At 43.2% G+C, this 27,276-nt stretch overlaps 1 protein-coding gene across 6 annotated transcripts in view; it reads left to right on the forward strand.

Annotated features, from left to right (window-relative positions):
• The first annotated feature begins 2,709 nt into the window (after positions 1-2,709).
• Positions 2,710-27,276, forward strand: part of CARMIL1 (capping protein regulator and myosin 1 linker 1) — a 197,255-nt gene continuing 172,688 nt past the window's right edge. For 4 of the 6 annotated variants that reach the window (XM_082045376.1, XM_082045379.1, XM_082045378.1 and 1 more), the window contains exons 1-2: positions 2,710-3,149; positions 7,088-7,185. In XM_082045376.1, the coding sequence (XP_081901502.1) occupies positions 3,110-3,149; positions 7,088-7,185 (138 nt within the window). In that variant the 5' untranslated portion in view covers positions 2,710-3,109. The remainder of the gene's footprint in view (positions 3,150-7,087; positions 7,186-27,276) is intronic. The other 2 variants (XM_082045375.1, XM_082045377.1) reach the window with 1 other exon arrangement.

The raw sequence follows: 27,276 nt of genomic DNA on the forward strand, positions 1-27,276 counted from the left end.
GGCACAACGTGGAAAGTGGCAAACAGCTGCCAGCGGGTAAGGATGACTTGCTGTAGGATGCTGAGCTTCTTCAAGTGCTCTTGCCTCTGGGGAAGGTGTGACAGCTGCATCACTGCCAAACTGACTACTGGAGAGTAAGGATCAATGGAAAAGGATTAAAAACACACCTCCTTTAAAGCCAGCAAACTCTCCGTGGTGTGGCTTTGCCTGTAAACTGCGGAGTCTCCATTCAGGACACCCTGGGAGTTGATTTGGTTCCTGGGAAGGTTGTCCAGCCTTCTCTGCCCTGGAAGGTGGACCCTTGGGACTGGAAACACCTCTCTTTTCACAGGCCAGGCTGACTATGTGATAGCATGAAAATCAAAGGTATTACTCTAGTTGGAGGAGCAGGAAGTAGCAGTGTGCCTGGGCAATCAGGTTCTGTCTCCTGTCCAGGGGATAAGGAATGGGAAGCGATGCATTTTCCTGATTTAACATGGCCTTGGGGGCACAAATCCACCTGAGTTTAATCTGTAACTTCCCTACCTTGAACTAGGTCCAGCCTCCTAGGCTTCAGACCAGGAATTATACAGTAGCCTTTGCAGTGCTACTTCATTAGCCTGTAGTGCTGGTGATTAAAAACAAAATAAAGCAAACCAAAACAAAGCAAAGCAAACCAAAAAACCTCTCCTTGCTTCCATCATTAATTCTTCATCCCTCATGGATAAGCAGTTATAGATGCAAAAATGTATATATTTTTGGAGAGCAGGTGAAGAGTTATGGAAGAGAAGATATCTTATTAAAGTTTTACCTGAACACAGGACATTAGACTCAAAAAGGAAGTAACTGCATGAAATTACATGGCCTTTCTTATGCAGACATTGTGATCTGATTTTTTCCTCCTGGGTAGTAGAAAAGATGTGAACTTCTCAATCTTTTCTTCACTTCCTGCCAAAAGATGCCCATGTTCTCAGTAGAAGTAAGCCTTCGTGTATCCAGCAAGCAAGAAACGCAGTTTTCTGCTGAGCCGTGAGGCAAGATTAATGGGAAGGAAGAGATCATCAGGTATTCTGCATACACAGGAAAAGGATGCAGATACAGTGAGGAAAAGGGAGCAATGACCATCAATGGAAATGCAATATGGTGTATTCTGTATATAAATATATATACACACATACATATTCAGATAAGATTTGACTGACATTGCTATATATTAAAAGCACATAGCTTCTTCACTATATTATTTTACGAATATATTCACTTTTTGTTTATTTGCTTTAAAGGATGCCCTTATTTGATACCTGTAAACAGCAAACTGAAAAGAGAGCATATTGTAGTAATTTCTTTAGTAATCCTGTCTATATTGGTAAAATAATCTCTGACATCATTTAGAGAGCTGGTTGGTGCCATAGGGAATCATAATAAAACTGTTTGACAAGTCACGCCAATTTCAAACTACTCGTCATGTTTCTCCTGAAGACCGGGGTACACAGCAGTCCCTGGGAAACAGAGTGTGGCAGTATGGTATTGTACCAGCAAAACCCCCTGTTCTTGGATGTATGCTGTTGCTCTCACTGAATGCATTCCAGCTTTCCTGATCAGACATAGATAACTTGGATCTCCCAGATCCGTCACTCACTTGCAGAGTGCTTGAAATATGAGGTTTATGCAGTAATCCACCCCTTTAGGATGAGGGCAGCCAATCACAGTCCTGCTGCAGTGAAAACGATCCTTTCACTGTAACTATGTGTGCGTTGCTACCAGAAGCAACACGAAGGATTTCCAGAGCTGCTGAGCCTCTTCCTTCGGTCTCATCCAATAAGCACCTCTCTCCTTATTTTTATAGCTGTAGCTAGGCAGCTTGAGTACAGCGTTTCTATAATGTGGCTGTTACACATGACAAAAATTATCAGTGGCAACGTGTAACAAGCAAAACACTGCATTTTGTGGATCATTTTTTTTTTTTTTCCCCTGGGAATGGAGGCATGTTCGGTTCCCTTCAACCTAGCAGAGGCTGAGAGACTTGCCTCTCTCTGCAGACGGAGTTCGCTAAGCGCTCTCTGGTGCGGGCGTTATCTCAGAACAGGTGCTGAAGCGGCTGCCGTCCCTATGGAGATAAGGTGGGGGAGTGCAGGAGAGGCAGATGAGCTGTGGATCAAAGGTCACGCTTTCCCACGGCTTGAAGTGATCTAGCCTGGGCAATCAATCCCCTTCCCAGGAGGCGAGAGCTGGCTTGACGCTGACAACCACTCCCTTCATCCCACACACCTTTTTTAACGCCATGAACGCAGATGAGGACTCCCGCGGTGCCTCTGCGAAAGGCACTGTTGAGAAGGGCCGGGGCTGCTACCAGAGGCATCGGTGGCGGCCGGGCCCTGCGGCGGCGGGAGGAACCCGGCGCGGCCGAGCCGCTCCACTCGCGGCCGGCAGATGGCCCCCGCCGCCGCCCTCCGGCCCCGCCGCAGCGCCGGGGGCTGCTCGGGCGGAGGAGGGGCCGTGCTGCTCGCCGCGCTGGATTTCCCAGCCCGCTGCCGTCCTCCTGCTCCCTCCCCGCGGCACGGCGGGCGTGATGGCTCCCTGAGGGTGATGCCCCGGGCCGCCGCCGCCACCTCCTCTGCCGCCGGGCGCTGGGTGGGCGCGGGCGGGCGGCTCCCGGCGGCTCTCGCGAGGTGAGGAGGCCGGGCCGGGGTGAGGGCGCCAGCCCTCCCGGGGCGGGGGCAGTCTCCGCCACCGCCTCCTCCTCCCGCCCGCGCCTCAGCCGCCGGTGCCGGGCGGGGGGGAGCCGGGCGGCGCGGAGGGGCCGGCCGTGTGCGGGGGAAGGAGGGAGCCGGCGCGGTGGCCGCCGTGAGCCCGGCCCGCCGCGCCTGACGGCTGCCCGCCGGCCATTCCTCCCCTGGAAATGCCCCTCCTGGCCGCGCCGGCAGCCGGGGGCGTCATGTAGCGCAGAGGCAGCGGGCTCGGCGGGGCGGGAGAAGCCCCTTCCCTCCGTCCGCGTTCGCCGCACACACGCACGCAGCGCAGCGAGGCGCACGGCCGGCTCTTCTCCCCCGCCCCGCTGGTTGCATGCCCGGCTCGCCGGGCGGAGGGACGGCGCGCCGCTGAAGCAGCCCAGGCGCCGGGCAGCGCCACCATGGCCGAGGAGAGCTCCGACGTCCCCAAAGAGTTGATCGGTAAGGAACGGGGCCTGGCGGCGGGGACGGGGGGAGTCCCGGGGAAAGGTGTTGCGGGAGAAGGGTGGTGGAGGGGTTAAGTTTGGAGGCAGACGTGCGCGACCCCCGGCTGCAGCGCTGCCGGGGAGGTCGGGGGGGGCTGGGGGGAGTCGGGGGCTGCTGCAAGGCGGGGGTGTGCTGTAGAGCCGGGGTGTTCCGTGGGGGTTGCCTGGGGGAGCCGAAGGGGCTGCGTGGGAGGTCGGGGGGGGACTCTGAGGAGCCGGCGGGGGGCGGTGAGGCCGCTGCTGCGTGCGGGGAATGAGCTTGCGGGGGCTGCGGGCCTGCGGCGGGGAGCGGGGAGGGGGCGGCGGGCAGGGACTGGAAGCGTGTAACCCTCCTCGGGCAGCGCGGCGCTCCCCGGCGTGCCCGCCTTCCGGAGGGGTCTGCGGGCGGGCAGGGCTCGGGGGGTCTTCGGGGAGCTGCGGGGTCTGGCAGACGCGCAGCGCAACTGCCCCATGTCGCCCGTTCCGGGACAGCCGCACCGGGGCAGGTCCGCCTGGCGCCTCCGCCGGACGCCGCGGACTGGAGGCTCCGAGCATCGTTATTTATTTCCCCCCCTGGGCTTTGCGCGGTTTAAGACTCGTTTTCTTATGTGTGTACGAGAGAGCGAGGGTATTTGTAATTAAAGTTTTACGGTCGCATGCACACAAACCCCTGTGTTCCATGGTAACGCTTAGGAAATCATAGGTGGTGGTAAGATCCCTGAAAATACTGTCGTCGCTACAGGGGAGCTTTCGGTAAATGGGTCATTAACACAGTACGTTGGTAACCAGTGTCATTTGGGTCTGGTGCTCTAGGCCTGGTCCTCAGCCACCTTGCTGAGGCCAAACTTCCTTTGGTTTTAGTTGCAGTTTTGCCTGTTGAAGAGAGATCTAAGGATCTCACCAAAACGAGAATGGTTTATTGGAAAATGTTGCCTTAATAACAGATGGAAACAGAAATTTATCAGGCAACAAGGTACATGCTGCATTGAATAAAGTCCTTACAAACCTCTCCTAGTTCATTTACGCTGTTGCATTTCCTTCAGTTTCATCAGCCAGTGCTGTTGGTGGGATCTGGTTTTAACATTTGTAGAAATGTTGGTGAAAATCTGGATGGAAAGTTGCAGCTGTCACAGTTTTGTTGTATGTTTTTTTTTTTTTCCTCTTTTCTCTCTCTCTTTTTTTTTTTTTTTTCTGCACAGACAAAATAGCTCTATTTTGTAGTCTTTTCAATGTGCAAACCATGAGGTTTGCTTTAGTCTGTAGCTGACTACTGAGAAGCGATGAGCTGGGAAGTGTGCAAGGTAGGAGTAGCTATGGTCAAAACCATCAATTTTTTCTTTTTTTAAAACGGCCAGGGATGTTGAGGTGCTAATACGTGGTACTGCTCAATGTGGATCTGCCCTGTACTCCTGTATGCCATGGGTGGGGTGTGGTGCATATTATAAGGAAGAGCAAAGTGAACATCTTCCATGTATCCCATCATCTGGTGGCTTTGAACAACTTTAAGTATTACCACCCAGTCCTGATGCTTTGCACCCACCCAGCTTGCTTTGACAAGGGGCACGTGGATCTGTTGATGTAGAATGGTATGATTTCTAGCAGTATTTTGGTGCCTGCATGTTAAAATTTAACCTTTTAAACATGCTTTTTGTATTAACCCTGTGTTTTGAGAACAGGATTGAAAGGATGTGCCTTAGCACTTAGTGATTGGAGTGTGGAGATTAAACTGGGGGTAGGAGTGTTTGAGCTGCAGTTTTTCTGCTGTTACTCACTTCCCGTATGACCTTTGTCGGGTCTCTTAGGTCATAGTCTTCAAAAATCCCTCTCTTACTGTTGGCTAACCTGGATCCGCTCCTCTGAGGTCTGGGTGTCTGAAGGCAGGCACTCATAGTCTCCAGTATTAAAAATGCATGAGCACTTGAAAATATGACCCTCAATGTTACGTTTCTATCTCTCAATCTGGAAGAGTGCTTTGCAAGTCCACTTGCCACTGATGTGTAAGGAAGTGTCCTCAGTCACATGGGGGATATCTATAAAGTCTTAACTCCTTGAAGAAGCATTTCTAGCCCTTTCTGGAAGATAGAGCCTTGGAGGGAGCTCACATCCTGATGCTCTGTGAAGAAGTCCAGGGTCCCAGGCCCTTTATCTCTCTGTGGGTTGTTGAAGTAAGAGCATTGGAGCTGAGGGCTTGCAGTGGGACAGTGAAAGTGAGTCTCCCCACACCAGCGCCTTGGGAGGAAGACCCTTGCGAGATGCAGGCACTTGGAGCTGTTTGTGGGAGAGTAGAAACCAAAAGGCAGAGGCTGAGGGTGGAGGTGAAGCAACAGAGACAGCAGCAATACCTTCCCTTCTGCAAGGAAGTAGGACTTTTTGATAAAAGACTATGTGATCAGCTTGCTTCTGAGTTCCCAAGCAGGGACAGAAAGACCAGAATCAGGCATTAGCCATGGGAAAGCCTTGGGAAAACAGTTCACATCGGTAGGACAGGGCTGGACTTTTGCCCCAGGCTTTACTTACCTGGCTGCTTGGGGAGCTTGCAGCCTGGCCTCTGACCAAGTGGTTGCCCAGGAAGCCGGCCGTGCTGGCCCTCTGCCACAGCTTGGGACAGGCTTCTCGCTGGGCAAGCCCCTGCTACCAAGGAGCTTTTGTTTCCTGATAGGGAAATTAAAATTCTTGGGGAAAACATGCCGATTCTGCAGAAAGAGCTCTTTCTGGTGGCGAGTCACTCCAACCAGGCACGTTTCTGTCTTGCACACCCTCCTGCCCTGCAGGCAGAACGCTGTGGCCTGGGCTGAACATCCAGGCTTAATAAATAGTGTGTTGTTTGTGCTAACGCATTCAGACTACCAGAAGAAAATTGTGCGGAAAAGTGCTGCACAGAGCACTATAATTAAAAGCCTTAAGAAGAACCCATTATCTTCAATTTTAGCCTTTAAACTTCAGCATGCACAAGGTCAAAGTGTGTGTGTCTGGAGAGGGTGGAGACTTGCCTTCTACAGACGCCAGTTGTAGTGCTGGAAATAGGTTAATGTGTTTAAAAGATTTCTTGCTCATTCTTTTTCTCTGGGGGCTGGGGACTGAAACTTAGGGAAGGTGCCAAATTTGCTCTTATATAGATGAACTCCTCTGTTTATCTCCCATTTACACCAGTGTTGGTAGCTGTATAGGCTTTCTGACACAGTTCGCTGTGTGTATGTTCCCTTCAGGCTAGGGTGCAAATGTTTAGGGGTAGGGCTGGTTCATTTGGTACTTGGCAGAGACTACATATACATGTGTATGCATATATGTACTAAAACATTACAGCAATTAATGTAACTTTGGTGTTGGCACAATGAGGTGGTTTCACTGGGACTTGGACCCAGACCAGTGTTGCCTTCCACAGCATCCACTGCGTAGCTCTCAGGTGTTGGTGTCTGGAAGTCTGCTCAGTTTGCTTTGCAACTTAAACGTGCAGAGTGCAAAATGTGTGAACGCTGGCTTTTCTGTTACCTGACCCATTTAGCCTCCCTGATTGTAATAATGGCAGACTAAATTTTTTGCAATGCAAGAAGCTAGTTGGCTTTAGCAAGCTTTTCGGGTATAAATAATAGCAAGTGGGGAGTTTGCTGTGTTTTCCTGGTGTAGAGCTAACCAGTGCATGCTCTACATAGTGCTGGAAAGAAATATTAGATTATGCTTAGAATCCTAGTGTATGAAATCGGCAATCGTGTCACAGTAGACATAACTTATTGTGTAGGTGACATACAAAAGTTGTATTTGTGTTGTTTTTAGTAGTGGTGCATGTGCATAAGACTTCAGTGAGTTCAAGCAGTTAAACAACATGGTTGAGTCTTCTAGAAAACTTGACAGTGGTATCTGTTTCCTTCTCATGTTGACACTGAAGGTATTTCATTAAGGTATTTTCTTTTATTGCAGAAAGCGTCAGGGATGTTATTGGGAGGAAAATTAAAATTTCGGTCAAGAAGAAAGTAAAACTGGAAACCAAGGGAGATAAAGTGGATAACAAAATATTGGTAAGTACGATGACTGACTCTGATTAAATTTGTGGAGGGAAAGCCAATATCTTTTCAGAAGGCATTAATTCTCCTCTTGAAGGATTCTTTGAACTTTGTGTGTACCATAAGATACACATATTACTTGTTTTCCTACTTTCTAGCCTGCACAGCAAATTGATGTGCAGGTTTGTACATGTACATATATCAGTGAATTATTATTCAGAGTTTAGGGTATTGTGTTGTGGACTGATGCTAAAGCAAGCTATTATTAGAACCTGTTCTAAAATAATTTGCTGCCTTTGCTGGTTAGGTTTCCCGTTTACATCCGTAGGAATTTTGAATGGACAAGAAATGCAAAATAAAGCGTGTAGAATTACTTATCTTTTGAGAATCTTCTGAAACTGTTATGCATTGAAGAGAAACAGTAAAACTCTTGTGGTTTTTGAACTCAAATGGCTGTTTCTACTTTTTAGTATTTTCTGTTAAGTCACACATCTGCAATTTAAAATAAATGCTTACTGTGTGGGATCCTCCATTGTCATTCCTAAAACTGCAGTGGAGGAGAGTGTCAGATTAATCTCACTGAAGTATGCTTTCCTGTTTTCTCAATAATAGTTTTGCTGGCCTCTCTTGATAAGAAGAAAGCTGTGGTAATGAGTTGGTATGCTTGTGTATTATCTTGAATATGTGGGTATGCAAAAAGAGATGGCACTTTGTTTTTTCATTCTTTTGATACCTCTCAGGACAACAAGAGTAACAAATACAAATAAATACAGTGATGCTATAATATTTTGCAAGATGTTTGAAATTTGGTGCTCTCTGTCAGTAAGAATGTGTTTGCATACTTGAAAGTTTCATTGCTAAGACTGTTGTTACAGATTTTAGGTACATACCCCATACAGATATTCTGTTTTGTCTTTAGCAACTGCCAGTTATTAATCAGTTCCGAATTTATCTTCATGAAGTACATGTTGATTATCCCAGGGCAGGAAGACTGTTGATAATGGTTTACTTTACAGTGAGAGCAGCTACTTAAGGAATTTGGAATATTTTCTGCATAATATTGATGCATGTTATATGTACTGGAAATAGGTTGAGTATGTGGATGTTGATTGATGGTCTGGATTTATTTGAAAGCCATGTTTATAGGGAAGGCTGACAGTTTCACTGAAGCAGTAACACTTGACTGACTTTTTGACTCATACAGAATCATTCCTGTTATCAATAGTGAAATATACTGTGGAAATATGAAATACTGTTCTGATGGGACTAAAAGAATGTCAAACTTTGAATTCTCGGTGAAGTTTCTGAGGCATGAACTACTCAGTGGTGAAATGCCTGAATATGATGACTCAGATGTTTTTTCTCTCCTAAGCTCTCAGGTGGGGGACTTTAACCTTTAATGACTGAAGAGGTACTGAAAGAGAGGGAACTTGCTGAAGGGGTTCACAAGTTAGTGAGAGCTTCTTGTGTGCGTGCATGTTGCCTTCAGTGTGCAGGATAAGTCTTTCAAGGGGATGAATTGCTGAAGGGGGTATTGTCTGATAGAAAATCACTTGATCTTTGATGCAAAAATGCAGAGCATTTATGTTGGAAAAAAAGAGAATGTTTTCATGGTTGGAGAAATTGACTGTTGACTGCCAGGATTGGATTTTGCCTTGTGTGGAGCTGTACAAATCGCTAATGACATTTTTTTGTTACAATGTTTCACTAATTGCATGTGTGTATCTTTATGTGGGTTTTTTTGCAGAAGTGCTGAGTGTTGGCTGCTGTGGCAGAGGCCGGTGCAGACTGTGGTTCCTTTTGAGGATGCAGTTCTCTGAAAAACATGACACCAGCGACACCTTAAGTTGGGTACCTCAAATTAGTGGAGGCTTCTTGGCCTTATGGTGTCTACATGCTCTCATTTCATACCTGTGAAGTAGAGGAGGTATACCCTCCTCTCCTCAAAGGAGGAGTGATAAACTTTGCTTCAGAAATATGCACGTGCTTAATGCTGAACATCACAGGAATGCTGCCAAAGAAATTAAGAATTTTTGCTCTCCAAGCTGGGACTTAATGGTATTCCGTAAATAATGCACATGTCCGCGTTCTGACCTGGGCACATAAAACTCAGTGCTGAATTGCTCTGCCTTGGGTGAGCGTGTCAAACTGAATGCTGAATGAAGTGTTGGCGGCAAAAGCAGTTTAGTAATTAAAGACTATATCCTTAAGTGCATGCACCAGAGGGCTCAAATATGATTGCATGGGCAACCTTCATGCTGGCACTCCTCGACTCATGAGAGCTTAGTTTTGAAATGTTAATGTTTTTCTGAGCACGGTCTCTAGAGTGCATGGGTTAGCAGTGAATTGTTTTGAGATTTTGTTTTAAATGTTATTACTAGTTGAGTGTTTACACGCAAATTAGGTAGCATGCGTTGGGTCCAGCACTTGAGAAAGTAGCAGTTGCTCTCAGTCGAGCAAACCCCAGGGCTGTGGTGGAATGTGCTCAAGGTTTTAGAAGAGGTTGATCGCAGAGGTTGGCACTGAGCCCTGGCACCCAAATCTGTGTTTTAATTAAGCGATCTCTCAGTCTTCCGTCCTAGGAAAATCCGGCAAAATCAGTACTACTTTGAGAGAGAGAAATTGTTTAGAAATGATTGCACTTGGCAGGTAACTATAAAAACACTCCAGTCTGGCCCTGTTGTTCGCAATGCACTCAAGGTGCAGAATACTCAAATATGGATATAACCATTGCTCTGCTCTGGGAAATTCCTCTGATAATTAAGATGGAGATTGGAATCTGAGACTGAAGTGCAAAAAAACCCTGGTGTTGCTTGAAATAAGGCACATATGTTAAAGTGGTGAAATTGGTGGGTGAACTTCATGCGTGCCATAAGGTGCTTTAGGACCTCACCTCTGGGTGCCAGAGTTTGGAAATTATGACTGAGTTTTGATGTGAGAGAGTTGTGTTTGTTTTGTTTTGTTCTTTTCCAGTCTGTACAATGGGCTTGCTGCCTCAGTAATCTCAATTTGCAGTTATTTGGCTTTTCAATCATTCATAATGATGCAAACCAGTAAACATAGGGAGGAGAGCTCAACTGCCTCTGCTCTGCTGGTACCAGGTCTAAGATGTGGAGGCAGAAAACTGGTGTCTGACCCTGAGAGCCAATAACCAGATTGAATGAGCAGATCAGTCCTTGAGCAATTAGGGCCAAACCCCAGCCCTATCTAAGCCTTCTTTATCCGCTAGCAGAGCAAAGCTGCCATTAGGGATGGCATGGAGGGAACCTTGAGTGGTGGCAAGCTGCTGGACACAGGCGTAGCTGTGGCATTGCTTACGCTGGAGCTGGGTGCTGGAGCTCCAGAGCAATATGGGGAGCCCCAGACAAAGCTTCTCCTGGCGTTTTGGGTCATGTACTTGTGCTATGTCAGGGCTGGCTTTGGATGCAGGCAGCCAACCTCCAGAAGAACCCTTGAGCAGGCCACGCTGGGTGGCTTCAGGTGGCCCTCAGCCAGAGGCAGAGTACTGCTGCAGGAGGGGACCCCATGGTGTTTGGCTTCAGTATGGTTATTGCAACAGTAGTCTTATCGGGCTTTAAAATAGATGAGAATGTCACTATTTTGTAATCTGGCCAAGGATTGCTTTGGTTTTGTGGGATTGTTTTGTTTCAACCTGATTTCGCATGAGGACAAGGCTTCAGGCATCATGCTGAGTGGCTGCTGTGTTCCTCCTCGCACTGACAACTTCTGACCTTCTTGGCTGGTTTCAGCTTGAGCTGATGGGTATGTAGAGGTCTAAGTTGTAATGACAATAGTGTCGGGTTGTGGGGTGGGGACACAGTCAGAAAAAGAAGAGAAACTTTATACCTACTTCTTCCCCTGAAGGCCTCGCCTTCTGGCACAGTAAGGGTTCAGACAGAATGCCATGTCCCTGGGAAAGATTTCAGTGTTTTGTCTTGTTTTTTAACCCAGAGGCCTTGGTGGTTATCATATTGCCACTTACAGACAAACTCCAGAAGAAAACTGGGCTTCTTGGTTTTGGCGTTTGTGGTGCTGCTTTTTTCCACCGCGAGATACCCATGATATCTTTATAATGTTTTTTTCTGAATATTTCCCATTGGAGTTTCTTATCAGCTTTATTGTAATTAGTAGCAATCATTTGAGAAGCTAAAATTTTAAGATAAAGGCAATATGTTAAATACATCTGATCAGCTCATTATGAAATACCAGTGTTTTCAGGAATGGTTCATGACAGGCCAAAATTCCAGGATTCCTCTCGCTTTTTTTTTTTTCCTTTATTGTTAATAAAAGAGAATACTTCTAATCCAGTTGCTTTTGAAATTAATTTTCCTTGCCAAAATATTATTTTAGGTATTATATGTGAGGAAATATTGGCATCTCATACTTGCTGCAAATGACTATGCATTCTGTATGGCTGGTCTGGATTCTTTATACTTGGTTGTTGTCATTTTTTTTCTTTTTTTGGTTGGGGTCATTTTCTTATGTTTTCATAACCTCAAGGTCATAGAATAGTTTGATGTGATGTAGTGACCATGAGTACCTTATTAGGAAATCCCACTGGGGAATTTCAGTTATGCTGCTGCCCCAGGTCATTTTATTTTCTTTGTTAAAATATCACAGTACTACTTCTGCAACCGGGACAGTTGCTTTGGCAGGTGGCTCTCCTTAAAATGTACTATATGCCCAACTTGGATTTACTGGGAGTGATTTATATGTCCTTGTCACTTTCTTTGGGACATATGTTTCCATGGGCTTTTAAAACAAAATGTTTAGTTGATTCCTGTCCAATAGGTTTATATGTGTTCTGTGCACATGGTCTGAAACTTCATATTCTGCTTCTACAGACTTACTTATAAAGACCAAAATTTTATTTAAAAAACATCTATCTATATTTGCTTTTGAAGAAGCATTTATGGCCATCTTGTGCACTGTCCATGTGGCTGCTGAATTCTGCTTGAACCACCTGTCTGGCTGTACTGAAGCAACTGAGAAAAGAGCTTATGAGCTACTGCGCCTATTTAGCTGTAAGGATGGCAGTCTCTGGGTAAAGGCAGTGATATCTTGCAATGCCAAAACTATTTTGGGATTAAAAGCTCTGGCACTTCTTTTCCATTGCTCATCTTTTGTCTCGATCCATCCATGATATTCTGTTCAAACAGAGATGAATTTCTCGATGTAGCTAGGTGCAAATGTATTGCCTTAAAAAATATGCACTTGCATTAAATCTCTAAGAGGATGAAGCTCACAGGGTTGTCCAAGGTTAGTTTTACATAAAATGTGTGCGAACTCACACGTTGTATCATGGCAGCTGGTGTGTGATAATAATGTTAAATATGGACATTCTTTTAAAATACTGGTGTTTCCTTTTCTCTGCCCAGAACATTGAGTGTTATGACATATCTCTTAAGTGTGTGTTTATGAAGATGGTAGGAAGTAGGTGTTGGTACATGCCTCATGTCAGGCTATCTAAATGAAGTGAAGTAGAGTAAGCAAAAATACTTATATGTGAAAATGTATTTTAATACACTTACAAGGTGCCTCTTAGAAAACAGATGAACTGTGGCCAATAAAATTGCGACGGAAAACTGAAATAATAAGAGTACTGCTGGAAATAGAATTTATTAATCCAGTCATGCAGTTGTATATAGTCCCAAAATAAGAACTGCTTGAAAAAAGTACTCATATGCAAGTTTTACTGAAATCTACATTTGTTGTACACCAATCTATAATATTACTTTTTAACCAGTGGGAGGATATATGGATTTAACATTCTGATGCTGTGATGGTGCATGCATATGTTCAAATCATCTTTGTTGAGATGTTTCCACTTGTAAGAGGTGAAACTGGCCATTAAGAGAGTTGACCAAGCTGAGAGGAATGCTTCCCTCTTCTTTGGGTTGGTGGGGTTGGGAGTTGCTTTTCTTTCCTCAATTTCCACTTTCAGTTTCTACTTCCAGTTTTCTTTTTCCTCTTCTTCCTTATTTCTGTCCTCTCCTGCACTCAAAGCATCCATGGCAGACAGGACTTTGTGTTGTGTTTAAACTGATGTCAACACACTTTTTAGCATCATAACAGTACAAATAAACTCTGAGGCTCCTTTCCCTTAGGTTTGTCTGCATTAAGGCTAAGATATAATCTACTTGCTTAATTAAATTGGCCTTTGACCAAACTGAAACAGTACTCTTTCTCTGGCTACCCAGGCAAAATGTAGGTTTGCCATGGTCCCGGCACTTCTGTGTCCTTTTAACTGCAGCTCTGCCCAGAGATGTATGTTTTCTTTGACACTTGGTTGAAGCAAAGGAGGTTTCTTGCACATTCAGAGTATAGCATATTATTTTCATGCTGTGAGAGGGTAGTATAACCTTTACATCAGAAGGGCAGCTTGCTTGCTCTCCCTTTCTTTCATTTGCGGCAACTGGTACACATAGGGGAAAAAGTAGGAAAAGGTAACTGGTCTTCTGGTGCCCTGAAGGTACTTGCCTTTGTTCTGTCTCATACTTTGCATGTACATACCCACCTGTGGGCTTAAATATCCTTATCTGTCTTCTGGGAGGAGGAAATGTAAACATTACCTCACTCTTAGCGGCTTCTGGTTTTTTGTTCACAGCTCTAACAGCTAAGAGGAAGGAAAAAAGGAGTGGTGGTGGGAGGCAGGAGTCCACTATGGCTCTGAATTGTTCATGGGATCTTTCCTTCTGTCAATTTTTCAATACCCAGTTAAAAATAGTTTTTAAAAAACGGTCACGCTATTTCTACTTCTTTTGCTGAATATATAATCTACCAAAGTGGTTTGCTAATGTACTTTAGTTTCTAGAGGGCCTCACTCCCTGCCAACATTATTTGCAAATGGAACCTTCTTAAGCAAAGATTTGCATTGAAATCTCTGCATAAAAGTGGCAGAAGACTGACTAATACATATAACTTCCCAAAAACTGGAAACAAAAAATAGAAAATGAGCCTTACGATCAACCTCGTCTCAGTCACTCTTCTCCACTAAGGGCTTATTTTTCCAAGAAAGAGAAGGCTTGGAAGGGAACAGAATGTGTTATTTGGTAGACCAATATAAATGCAAAAAGACTTGTCTGTATTTCTTTTCTCTCTCCTTTTTTTTCCTCTCACAGCTTATTTTGTCTGCCTGAACATACTTTTTCTAAGAAAAGACTTCCCAGGCAAGGAATGTGGTTCACTTCACTGTAAGTGGTGTGGAAGAGGATGCAGTCAGCTTGAGAAAGGCTGCAAGGGCTGCTAATTGAAAAGTTAGTGCAGCATACTGTGAAAAATGCTTCTTGTTGCTCAGAGCCCCTCTCTTCAACCATTGTTGTGGTGGAAAAATGAATGAACGTCACTGATCTGTCTGATTATTAAAGTACTTATTTGGATCACCTACAATTCTGCTTAATTTTTTTTTCTTGTGTTGGTGGTAATTTAATTCTGTGTAAAGTAATTACAGGCCCAGGATGTAAAATTAGTCTTTAAATATAACTGCTGCTGTGCTTTGTACTGCTACAGAGTCCCCAAGCTGATTTCTGCCCTTGTTTCTATGTAATCTGTTCCTGTTGCTGGAACACCTACTCTGTGGCACCTTATGAGCGATATCTTTTTGTTAATGACAGCTTCCCAGTTCGATCATTTAAGATGACAAAGTGTTATGATGAAAATTTAATTTTAAGAGCCAGAGTCTGATAGCCCAGCACTCTGACATGGACATAACCAAATTAATTGGCCTGCGGGGTGAGGGAAGAGCTACCCTGGCTTGGGAAGTCAGGATAGCAGAATAAGGCCCAAATAGCTGTGGTACGTGATTTTAGCGTTAGCAAACTGAAATAAGTTTCTGCTGGTTGGCACAAAGTCTGGAGAAGAAGTCACATTGCTGGTGGTGAGCGTGGGAGAGACGGTTGCCTGGCCCCATGGTGACCAGGGCAGTGACTTCTGGGAGAGCGGTGGATAGGTGGGTTTTTGGCAAAGCAGAGGGCTGCTTTGACGGAACAGTATTTGCACATGGTTATATTACTGTCAGTCTTCAGGGGACTTTGCAAATGAATCCTGACAGCACTCGCTCCTCTGAAAAAATACGAATTAAAAAGGTGCACGTGTCCTGTGTGGCTAATGCAAAGTTGCCTGCAGTACAGAAACCGTGAACGAGCAAGGAGCAGCTCTTACGTGGGCAGGTTATGTTTCTGGATCTTCTTTGCAAAACAGCCTTTACAAAAACAAAGAAATTGTGGTCTGGGTTTGTGGGTGCTTGACATTGTGTAGCTTGTTGCCTTGGCTGACAATTGGTGTTTGTATCCCCACATGCAGTAGAAGGCCTGTGGCCCGTGGTGGATGAAAAATTGGACATGAGCCAGCATCATGCACCTGCAACCTGGAAAGCTGACCCGTATCTTGGGCCACATCAAAAGGAGCGTGACCAGCAGGTCAAGGGAGGTGATTCTGCCCCTCTGCTCCGCTCTGGGGAGACCCCACCTGGAGTCCTGTGTCCAGCCCTGGAGTCCTCAGTACAGGACAGACATGGGCCTGTTGGAGAGGGACCAGAGGAGGCCACAAAAATGATCAGAGGGCTGGAACAGCTCTGCCGCGAGGACAGGCTGAGAGAGTTGGGGTTGTTCAGACTGAAGAAGAAAAGGTTCCGGAGAGACCTTATTGTGGCCTTTCAGTACTTAAAAGGAGCCTGTAAGAAAGATGGGAACAGATTTTTTAGCAGGGCCTGTTATGACAGGACAAGGGGTAATAGTTTTAAACTAAAAGAGGGGAGACTGAGGCTAGATATAAGGAAGAGATTTTTTTACACTGAGGGTGGTGAAACACTGGCACAGGTTGCCCAGAGAGGTGGTAGATGCCCCATTCCTGGAGACATTCCAGGCCAGGCTGGATGGGGCTCTGAGCAGCCTGATCTCGTTGCAGATGTCCCTGCTCATGGCAGAGGGGTTGGACTAGATGACCTTCGAAGGTCCCTTCCAACCTAAACTGTTGTATGATTATCTGACAGCAGGATGGGCTTCAGAACATATGTATGTGCAAGTCATAAACAGAGGGGAGAGGCTGTGTGTGTTTTCCCCTTAGGATTTCTGTCCTACATTGCTTTTCTGAGTGGTGTTTGTTTCTGTGCTTTTTAGCTAGATCGATAACTAGATTTAATTTTGTTCCCCTTTCTGCAGTTAAAGCAGTGCATTTAGCAGTGTGCTGCCTGTGCGGTGGGCAGTGGTGTGGCTGGCATGTCTGGGAGCACTCTGATAGCCAGGGCTTAAGAGGCTGAGATCATTTCCATTTTGTGTTCCTGAGTGCTTGAAAGATGCTTGCCGGAGGCATGTCTTTATGGAATAACCACTTCAGGTACATGTCTTTGAACACATACTCAGCTCTCCTATTCTCCCCTTGTACATAAAACTTTGACAAACCACTGCTTTTGTAGAGCTTCATGAAATTTCGAGGATTTGAGCTAGGTTACAGATACCTACTTATTCTTGGGGCCTGGGAGGAAAACCAGGAAGTGATACAGCTGCTGGGGAGCAGTTTCTACTCAGATCTGATTAGGGGAAGTGAATGGCTGTTGACCCTTATCCGTATTGGGAGACAGGGCACTGCTTTGTTTGTTCAGGGTCAACCTTTGAATGAAAAGGCTTCTCCCTCTCTGCCTTCAAGGCCATTAGCAAGGCTGAAACTTTTCGTACAAATCTATTGATAAAGGTGAAGCCTTTTAGAAGCTCATCTCTTTACAAACACTTGAGCAGGGTGCTTTAGAATGATACTGTCTTACAGCCATGTACCACGTGAGCTTCTACTCCACTGCAGAGCTTGAGAAGCTCCAGGTGAGGAGCAGTGAAGGTAGGTCAATACAGATGTCTGAATTTTTAGTGCAGCTGGCTTTACCTGATTTCTACTGTCTTTTTAAGTTTATTCATATTCCAAATCTAAAATATCTCTTCCATGTTATTATTTTTTTAAGAAGTGTAACGTGAAAAATGTGTTTTACATATAACAGGCAGTTTTATTGACTGTGTCACTGTTCACATCTGCACCTTGTGTTTTGGCTTTGTGCTTTCTGTTCTCCCATCTTAAGAAGGTACTGAAATGCCTGGTCTTTTTGCAAAGCATGTTGGTGTATGCTGTGTACAATTGTTGCATATGCTGTGGGTATCTTTATGCTCCCTTTCATACCTTTCCATCTCCCTCTTTGCTGTCCTTTCATTTTCTCTGCTTCAGCAAGACTGTGGAAACTTTCCCGTGTGTAGATTAGTGTCAGAACTTGGGTTTGCTTTGTAGTCTACCCCTTCTCACACTAGTGTCCTCCTTTTCCCAGTGGTGTATTCCCCGACTTCTGTTTCCTTTCCTTACAGAGGTAATAGAAACATCTCCAAAGACCTCAGCATCTCCACAAATAATAGAATCATAAAACAGTTTGGGCTGGATATGTGGATGATGGACAGAAAATAATGCCGATATGCTAAAAAATATTGATGGCTGCCATAAACTTATTCTGTATACAATTTTACTTGATCCTGCTAGCCAAGTTCTTTTCTTCCTTGTTCTCTGATTGCATCAAAATCTGTGCTAGATCTATGTTATTTGTGTCATGGAAGGTATTTGGTTCATACTGGGCATTATGGAGGTGCTAGTAAAATCTAGCTTTAGGTTCTTTCTACCTTTCCCAAAGCATCTTGCCTTTTTATTTAAAAAACAAAAACACCAAAAAACCACACAAATAAACACCCCCCCCCCAAAAAAAAAAAAAAACCAGCAACAACAAAACCACCAAAAACCAACCAACAAACAAAAAACCCAAACAAACCCAAACCAACTGCTAGCATCTCAACACAGTGTTGTACAGATCATGCTTGTCATGAGGGGAAGCAAGATGATATGATGGACACAACTTGCTTACATTGCTCTCTCCAGCTTTATATATAGATGAGCCGTTGGGCCGAAAAACAGGAAAAAAGTAAACCCTAAACAAGCAAACAACTGTAGTATAACATGGCAATTTAAATGTTATTAGCTGATGTGGATAGTGCCAGAGCAGCTTAAAAGACTTCAAAAGGGATTGGTCTGTGAATGCGATGCTGTGTTACCCAATTCTTATGATTTTTGTCTTTGCTTTAGGAAGACATCATCTCAGAGATTTGACTGCAGATGAATTTAACTGTATCTTACATAATCTGAACTATTTCCCTCACAGATTATTTCAAAGCCACTTTTCTACCATTTAGTTTCTTATTTACACCATGCAGGAGAACAGCGGGATAAGCTGAATGTGAGTGTCTTAGGCTTCTATGTAGGTTAGATCAACTAAAACTTGGAAAAGCTGGTTATATGGAGAAGAGTGTGTGTTCAATCTTTAGCTAAATACCGAGAAAAGTCTTCGGGAGTGGTCTAATACAGCCGGGACCTATGGTTTGTTTCAGTTGTAAACTGTTGCTGGTTTTTACCTGCACTGAATACTACTAAAACTGGTAAGATGTGCAGGTCTCAGCTCTTCAAAGTTGCGTATTCAAGCTAGAAAGAGTTTAGGTGGTTGCAGAACCAATGCTGACAATTGCCCTCTTATTGTTAAACTTTGTCAGCAGCTAAAGATTTATTAAACTTAGTAACTGCTTATTGTAAGCTTTGGAAATATATTTTTCCCTGTGAAATATTTCGGAAACATTTAGCAAAAATCAAGAAACCTAAAGATGAGTTAGTTTAATGTAAAAGTTGCAGTGTAATGCTATCCTTTGCAAGTATTTCCTGTAACATTATTAGATGGATCTGCTGTTGCTTCTATGTGCATGAAATTGTGTGAAATTAAAATCCTGCAGGTTTTTGTATGGTGTTAATTTATCACAATGTAGCCTTAATGAAATTTTAGTAGGGCTTTGTTCAGCCTTAGTGGTTAAGTCCGCCCCATATAGATTATTTTCTACTGTATTTTCTCAATTTTTTCTCTATTTTTTTCCTATTTTTATCTTCCATTGTTTATTTTAGAATATTCCGTATGTTGTTTTTCGCTTTTTGGATGGTCTGTTTAGTTTCACCACAAAGAAAATATTGCAGACGTTTGTTTGGAATCCAGGCTGGCCTTAAGGATGTATGCGGAATTGAAGGAAGAATTGGCAAGTCAGCATCTCAGCCGCCCCTTTCACCTCTGTAACTGCTCCTGTTGTCTTCCACTGCTCTCTGAGATGTGACTTGTGCGGTGCTGATGGTGCTTCTCCTTTCTGCCCCCACCACCATGAAGCTTGTGTGGAAGGGGTTAGTGATGGTGCTTGGCACAGAGCACTGGGGACCTCCTTTCCCCTGTCTGCAGCTAATGCTCTCTGGCTCTAAGTAATCACAGAATGGTTGGGGTTGGAAGAGACGTCTGGAGATCATCTAGTCCAACCCACCTGCTAAAGCAGGTTCACCCAGAGCAAATCACACAGGAATGTGTTCATGTGGTTTTTGAATGTCTCCAGAGAAGGAGACTCCGCAACCTCTCTGGGCAGCCTGTTCCAGTGCTCTGGCACCCTCAAAGTAATGGAAATTTTTTCTTATGTTTAGATGGAACTTGGAAATTTTTTCTCAAGTCATCTTCGCCTGCTAATTTTTTAGTTTTATTGATAATACTTTTAAAAAAGCTCAGCTTGTGCAAAAAGGGATATACAGCCTGATGGAACTGACAAAAAGTGGAGGAATAACTTTGTCTACCTCCCTGTGTGACTGTTTCTGAAGTTCCTGGAACATAAAGAGGAAGAGCTGGCAGAGACTTGAGGCTCTCAGTCAGAAGCCTGGCAGGAATTAAGCAAGCTGCCTTAGTTGTTCTTGTGTTTTTGTGTTCTCTTGAAGTGTATTTTCTATGGACCAGGCGAAGGGACTGGTTATAAATACAGCATCCATCTCACTGGGTCTTAGTTCTCAGTGAAGTAATTTGAGATCCTTTGGTAAAACATGTTCTATTCATACATTTGCTTGTTTACACCTTTGCAGTTACCTTTAAAAGACAAGTTGTCATAGCCTCACAACTTGCTTAAGTTTTGTTTCTGTAGGGATACTCTCATAGTAAATGTAGCAAACTGACAGAGCATTGTGTAAGCGCTTTAAAGTGCATAAGACACTTGCATGAATGTTGCTCCCCTGTCTCTCAAATCTATATTTCAAGCTATGCATTAGCTTTGAGGTCCAGTTCTCTGAATTAAGACTTAGTATAATGAAATGTTCTGAGAAAATCCTTTAAAACATGTGGGGTCCAGATTAATCTTTGGGAAGATGTCAGAGTTGTTTGGCACAGTGTGGTTCTTACCACTTGCATCTTGAAGGACACTGAGTAAGTCCTTTAAGACTTTTCATGGATATCCGATGACCCTCCCTTAGAGAGGAGAGAGATTTTCATAATTGACCTTTGGATAATCTGATGACATTGTCTAAGAAAATAAACCAAAAAAAAGTGGTCATGTGGAATTTGACCTGCAATCATTTAAACTTGGGTGATGGAAATTCATTAAACACTGATCTCTTACATTTTCAGGGTTTCTGACTAACCCATCTGTTCAGTTACGTTGGACTCCATCTACTCAAATGTGACCAAAACCTGATTTTGGTTTCTTACCTGTAATCTCCACTGGTCTAAGTGTGGCTTTTGGACCCCACACTTGCAAGGTGAAGAGTGGATTGGATTTGCCCTGTTAGAGTTTCTTGCACAGCCTGAGGATTAGTGGATCTGTTAGTGCGTGGTGGAGCAGGCCAGTTGGACTTGGCATTAGGTTAATGCTTAGGGCATTGTGGATGCCTTGACATGAGGAAATTTAGTATCTGGGTTACAGTTGCCTCCAGCAGCAGTGTTAAGCTGCTACTGTAAGAAAAATAATACTCCTTTTCTGTTTTTTTTTTTTTTTTTTAAATTCCCCTGTAGTGGAAAATCTGTCCTGAGCTCATTTTAGCATTACACAGCAGTAAAAATTTGTAGTGGTTTGCAGTTATCACTATACCACTGTGTGGTAAGGATGCTTTCAAGCATCTGTAATGGGGATATTGATGTTTTTCCCCTCCTGTAGGCAGAGTTCATGTGTAAAATGAGCGTTGAGCTTTTAAGTGTGTTTAATAATCACCCCTTCCATGAACGTCTACTAATGCATATAAAGTTGCACACACTGATGCTTTAGATAGGTCTGTGACTTAAAGAGCTAGTTTATTATATATTGCCTAATATATTACACATAGATTACATAAATTTCAAAGATTGTGTTATACTCTTATTTTAAGGTCAGTAGAATAACTGAAACAAGAGGCAATAAAATCAAACCTTCTGAGCCCAGCATGCTGCCTCTTGCATCAAGATGATGTTCAGTTGCTAAATATGTTTTTCCCAGACAGCGAGCGTGTCTGCAGATTCTGCAATGCCCATTTGTTTCAGCCTGAGCACACTCCTCTGTGACACTTGCTGTGAAATACCATAGCCTGGTTCACCTTCTGTGCTGCTGAGTTCTTGTAGCTTTATCTGCTTCGTTTATTCATTATTAAATGCATGCTTTCTGCTTGACAAGTGATATAAAATCCCTTTCACTCTGGCTGAACCCAAGAACCTCCACTGAGAGTCTAGAAGGGTTATTAATTTTTTTTTTAATGCAAATACTATGCATTTCTACTTTCTACTGAAGTGCTCTTCAGACTAGACTACTTAACAGGCTGGTAGATTCTCTCCATCCTGTTCTTTAAGCTGTGTAGTCATGCAAAATTGAAATGCTAGATTTTTGCAGATTTCTACTGAAAACAGAAACAAGAATATCTCGTGTTTGAAAATATTTCCAGAGGTCTGATAATATATTAGGTCTACAAAAAAAAAATGAATGTTCATATTATGTGGAATGTGTGTTGTTACTTATGTATGTTGTGTACTTATGTATTAATGTAGCTGTTATGCTGTCCCCAGGAAGAACACACATGCACAGTATAAAACTGAAAGGTGTGCTTTTCTGACATGAGCTACAAGAGTTCAAACTTTCTGAAGTTTTAATTTTAAAGTAACTCAGTTTAGACATCCAGTGTTAATATTTTTTTATTTATTTTTAGTGTTACAATGATTTGAGAAAAACAAATAAATCAAGGCTTTGTGTTTCCTTCCTAAGCTCTATCTTGTGTTAGCACTGGCTTGTTTTTCAGTTCTTATTGGGCATGCTCTGACTTGTTTGGTGCTTTTTTTTTTTTATTTTTATTTTTTGTACACTTTCTTTTTCCTTTCTTACATGAGCATTGCGGTATTTGGGAGCTATAAATATACCTGGTACTAATCTGGGGCACAAGCTTTTCCTCTAAAGGGAGAAGAACAGAGTTAACCATTAGATGTTTGTTTGATAAGAGGGTATTTTTCCAAATACAGCCTTATCTTCTTAGAAAATATAGCCATTGTAGATTTTAGCTCAGTCTTCACCTGTGTGTATTTCTTTGTTTGCTTTGAAAATAACCAATTTGGCACCACGAGGTTCTTCCTCTGTAAGATTCACCTCTGGGTCAAGAGAGGTGGCCTCAGGGCTTCTCATGCAGTTGGATGTAACATCAGCAGTGACCTGGGACAGCAGTTTTGCTGTCAAGATAGCTGACAGTGGAAAAGCTGACTCGTCCCCTGGAAAAGACCAAAGCAGCAAATGGGAGGCTGTCTGAAGAATATTTCAAAGAAAGGCCAGAGAGAGAGAGATCAAGGCCAGAGGAATTACTCAGTCTGAGTGAGCCTCCCTCTTGCTTTCTGTGCTTGACAGACTGCAGTTGTGAACCTTGTCCTCCTCCACACAGCAGAAGGCCTGGAAGGAAAGGCATAATTTTATTCTCAGAGTAGGGGTCAACTAGTGTTTCTCTAATAGGGTGAACAGAAGCTGAAAACAAACTGGTGGAGCTCATGTGGCTTTGGGGAACTTGGTCAGTCTACATGCTAAATGTTTTTATGGTCATTGTTAGTAAAGAAGCCTGAGGAATTAAGTCTTCCCATGTCTCGAACTTGTGAATTTTATCTGGTCTCAACTGTGATCATCTTAGCAGTTCCATAGCTTCACTCTTACCTGGCCAAAGGACAGTTGTACATCTGTCCCAACTCCTGTAGCAGGTGAAATAACCATAGGGTAGGCCATGAGCATGGCAGGTTGTGGCGCAGGTCTCCTAAAATTCTGTAAACCAAGCTGAGCAACCAGAAACCAAGATTCTTCTGACTGCTAGGCTCTTTGTCCCCCACCCAGTGTTGAAATGGGGGGATAGTTCCTTCTGGTTCATGGTGTCTCCTCAGAGCAGAGATGCTGGATTTCAGGATAAGTGTGCAGCTGAGGAAATTGACTCATGGTTGATGTGTGGTCAGTACTGGTTTAGCACCAGATGTACCACACCTCTTCCTTTTCCATAATACTGGATCTGCTGAAATGCTTCGTTTCCAAGGCATATAATCAAACTTTACCTTTGTTTTAGTGCCGCAAAACCATGGAAGTTGTGGGAGTGCTAATTGGAACCAAGTGTGTCATATGCAATGGATAAATAATTGGTTGAATTTGTATCCTTACCTCCTCCGTCTGGTTATGTGTTTACAAAAATGCCACAGTGTTTGTTTTCTACGTGGATTTAGCACCATTCATTGGAAATCTGAGACAGATGTGCAGACCTCACTGTTCAGCAGCTTGAGTCTTGCTTCTTGGATATTTGTTTGAATATTGTTTCCACACCCAAACTTGTGGATGCTGGAAGCATTTCTGTTGTGAATATTAATGTTTGTCTCCTGTGAGGACTCACAGTGATGAAGCCCGACTATCATTTCTCTGGGTGCTTTTTCAGTGAACTTTCTTTAAACTTGTTTCGAAGACATTTGTGGAAGGAGCGAGCGCTTGTGTGAGAACACTGACCTGCAGCTGTTGGTGCTTGCCGAGGACGGTGTGTGGTTGTTGGCTGAGCCTGGCTCTTGAAAAACAGCGCTTTAATGTGGTTTCTACTGCTTTTCTTCTGTTCTTTCTGCCTTTTGTTGTTTGTTTTGGGGGAGGGAATGATTGTGAACAAATCTAAACTTGAAAATAAAACCTTTTGTGTGTGTTTTGGTTATCGGTTTGTTTTGTTTGGTTTTGGTGCTTCAGATGTCTGACCACATAATGTACACAAGGATAGCATTAACTCTGAATTATACTACCTATTAGCTCTTGTGTTTACGGGTGAAGAGTTAAAAAGTTGGGGCCTGTCATGCAAGCATTTGTAACAGCAATTTTTAGTGACAGAAAGCCAGAAGGAAAATCTGTTACCTCAAGTCATATTGACAGTGGTGTCTGCTGTCACATTCATTTCTTTGGATTTAATGGTAATAAAAATGCATGAACATAAGCTCTAAGCAGTATACTGATAACTGAGTGAATGATAAGTATGATTATTTAATGGCATTAAATTCTTAGGTGCAGATGTATAAAAACCTAGCCAGCAGCATGTAATAATCAAGTGGGGTTGTCAGTTTACTCGAGCCATCACGCAGATCATCTTACACCCATTCATGCTGAGCGTGTTCCTTGGCTCTTCCCCTGTGTCCCCAAACCAAGACAAATGAAGTATTTTTTTTTTTCCTCACCAGATTCAAAGGGTGATTACTTGCATGGAGTGAGGGGGATGGTTTAATGACAGGAGGATAAGATCCTGAATCCTCGAGTCATAAATGATATTGTGAGCTTTCAACAGCTGTTTGTTTTCATAAGAAGGCAGACTCTTCTGGAAAGGCTCCAGTTTGCAGCTGGGAAAATGCATATCAAGCAAAAATGCCATTTGACTTGGGTTTGACAAGCCAACTATTATTTTTTTTTTCTTAACTATTTTTCTTCCAACATTATATCTGTGTTCTAATAATGTAAGTCATCTCAGTGTGGTTCAGTGCTTCTCAGTTTCTGCTTCTCCAGTGAAGTCCATGCAATAAGCTCTACTGGACAAGTTTTGTCTCTTGGCAACTTAAACTGTCCTTGAACTGTACAAGGAGCTGTGATATCCTAAGAAGCTCAGGGCAGATGTAGCCACCAACTTAGACAAATAAGTAACAATCTGTAGTTAATAATTTTCTTTCTTACACTAATGTAGGCTATTCCTCTGTTTTGAAAATGTTATTTTTTAAATGAGATCAGCATAGCTTGCTTGCACATTGTATCAATCTAAGTATATTGCAATGTAGTTGTTATTAAAGGAAAACCAAGCAGAAGGGAATTGTCTCAGAGTCTCTGACTCTAGGGAATATCCCCTATAACTCAGATGTAAAGCTCTTCTCTGAAGTGAAAGTCCACGTAGGTAGATTTATTGTTAGTAAGTAGGGAAAAAACATATTGCAAGGCAACACAAGCATTTAACAGATTTTAATAAATACACAGTATGCAGGGACAAGAAAAAACTATTTATAGTATTACTGCTAATTTTTCAAATGACCTTGACAATATCTAGGTGCAGCTGTTCTTGTTAAATTAATATGAAAGGATGCTTCTTAGGAAAATGTGAGTCTGGTGGGGGCTGGGTCAGATGCTTGCAAGTAAAAATCGTGAACGTAGTGACTGGTGACTTTAGCATCTGATTTGACAGAGTTGGAAAGATCTATGGACTTGAGGCAGACTTTAGGAAGAACACTGAACAGGCTGCCCAGGGAGGTTGTGGAGTCTCCTTCTCTGGAGACATTCAAAACCTGCCTGGACACATTCCTGTGTAACCTCATCTAGGTGTTCCTGCTCTGGCAGGGGGATTGGACTAGTTGATCTTTTGAGGTCCCTTCCAATCCCTAACATTCTGTGATTCTGTGTTGGGATTTGGGAACCATCACTAAGTGTTTATTTGGTTTTGACTGATCAGACTGGGAAGGGGTCATCTTTGCCAAGAAACTAGGTTGAAAACAATGCTGCAGTTTTTAAAGAAGAACTATTGCTCTTTTGTAGTTAAGTAGTAGATATGAGCCACTTAAATTACTGGAGAAACTAGAAGTTTTCTAACTTCTCAGGCCCAGTTTTTTTTGGGGGAGGACTGATTCCTGAAATGCCAGAGATCTAGGATAGAGATTGCCAACTTGATTTGTGTGATTCAGTAGGAAGAAAATTAAGTAGGAAGAAAAGACAACATTTCCATGGCCAGGATGGCCTTTGCCATGGGTGAGAATCGAGAAGGGCCATGTTGAATGGTCTCCAAATGTTTAATTTCTTTGCACTTCTCAGTTGTCTCTGTGTGTACTGAATAAACTGGCTGACCTTGAATCTTCATGATTATGTAAGAAAAGATTGTTTCGTTAGGACTTGCTGAATGCTAGACAGGATTAATGTGACTCAGTCTAGAAATTCTTCCGTTATACAGAGGAATATGTACTATAATCCTTTCTCTAGAAGTTAAGCAGTTTCCATTTAAAAGGTCATTAGTGTTTAAAAATGTATTTGGAAAGTTGTTTGCTACTAACTTTGAGAAGTCATATGCTGTCAGAATTTTTCTATTGAACTACATGAGTGATTAAACCAAATTCTCTGGCCTCTGTGACAGTTTTATTTTTTCAGTGAAAAAGCCTCTTCCCTTGGTTTGGTTTCCCTTGAAAACTCGATACTCAACAGTTGTTATGTTTCTTTCTGTGGAAAACTATTCCCTTTCTGCATTTCATTTTCTGAATGCTCTATCTCTTTGGGCAAGGTGTTGCACTCAGGTTTATAATTCACAGGATGTTTATAAAGGAAAAGATTCTTATGGAATTGGTGATGATGTGGATAGTTGTATGATAGTTGTTTAGTCTGGTGAAAGGGAGACTGTGAGGAGACCTTATCGCTGTCTGCAGCTATCTGAAAGGAGTTTGTGGCATGGAAGGTGTTGGTCTCTTCTTGCAAATAAGAAATGATAGGATGAGAAGAAATGTCCTCAAATTGCGCAGAGGAGATTTAGATTGGATCTTAGGAAAAAATCTCATAATGGAAAGGGTTGTGAAGCATTGGAACAATCTGTCCAGGGAAGTGGAATGACCATCCCTGAAGGTGCTTAAAAGATATGCAGATGAGGTTCTTAGGGGAATGGTTTAGTGAGAGTGCCAAGGTTAACAGTTGGACTTGATGATCTTGAGGGTCTCTTCCAACCAAAATGTTCCTATGATTCTATGAGTGTGAAGGAGCAACCTAATGTCAAAGCCATGCTTGGCTTTTGTGCCTTTTC

The sequence above is a fragment of the Streptopelia decaocto genome (assembly GCF_964273445.1).
Source record: "Streptopelia decaocto genome assembly, chromosome: 2".
In the NCBI taxonomy this organism is placed as follows: domain Eukaryota; kingdom Metazoa; phylum Chordata; class Aves; order Columbiformes; family Columbidae; genus Streptopelia; species Streptopelia decaocto.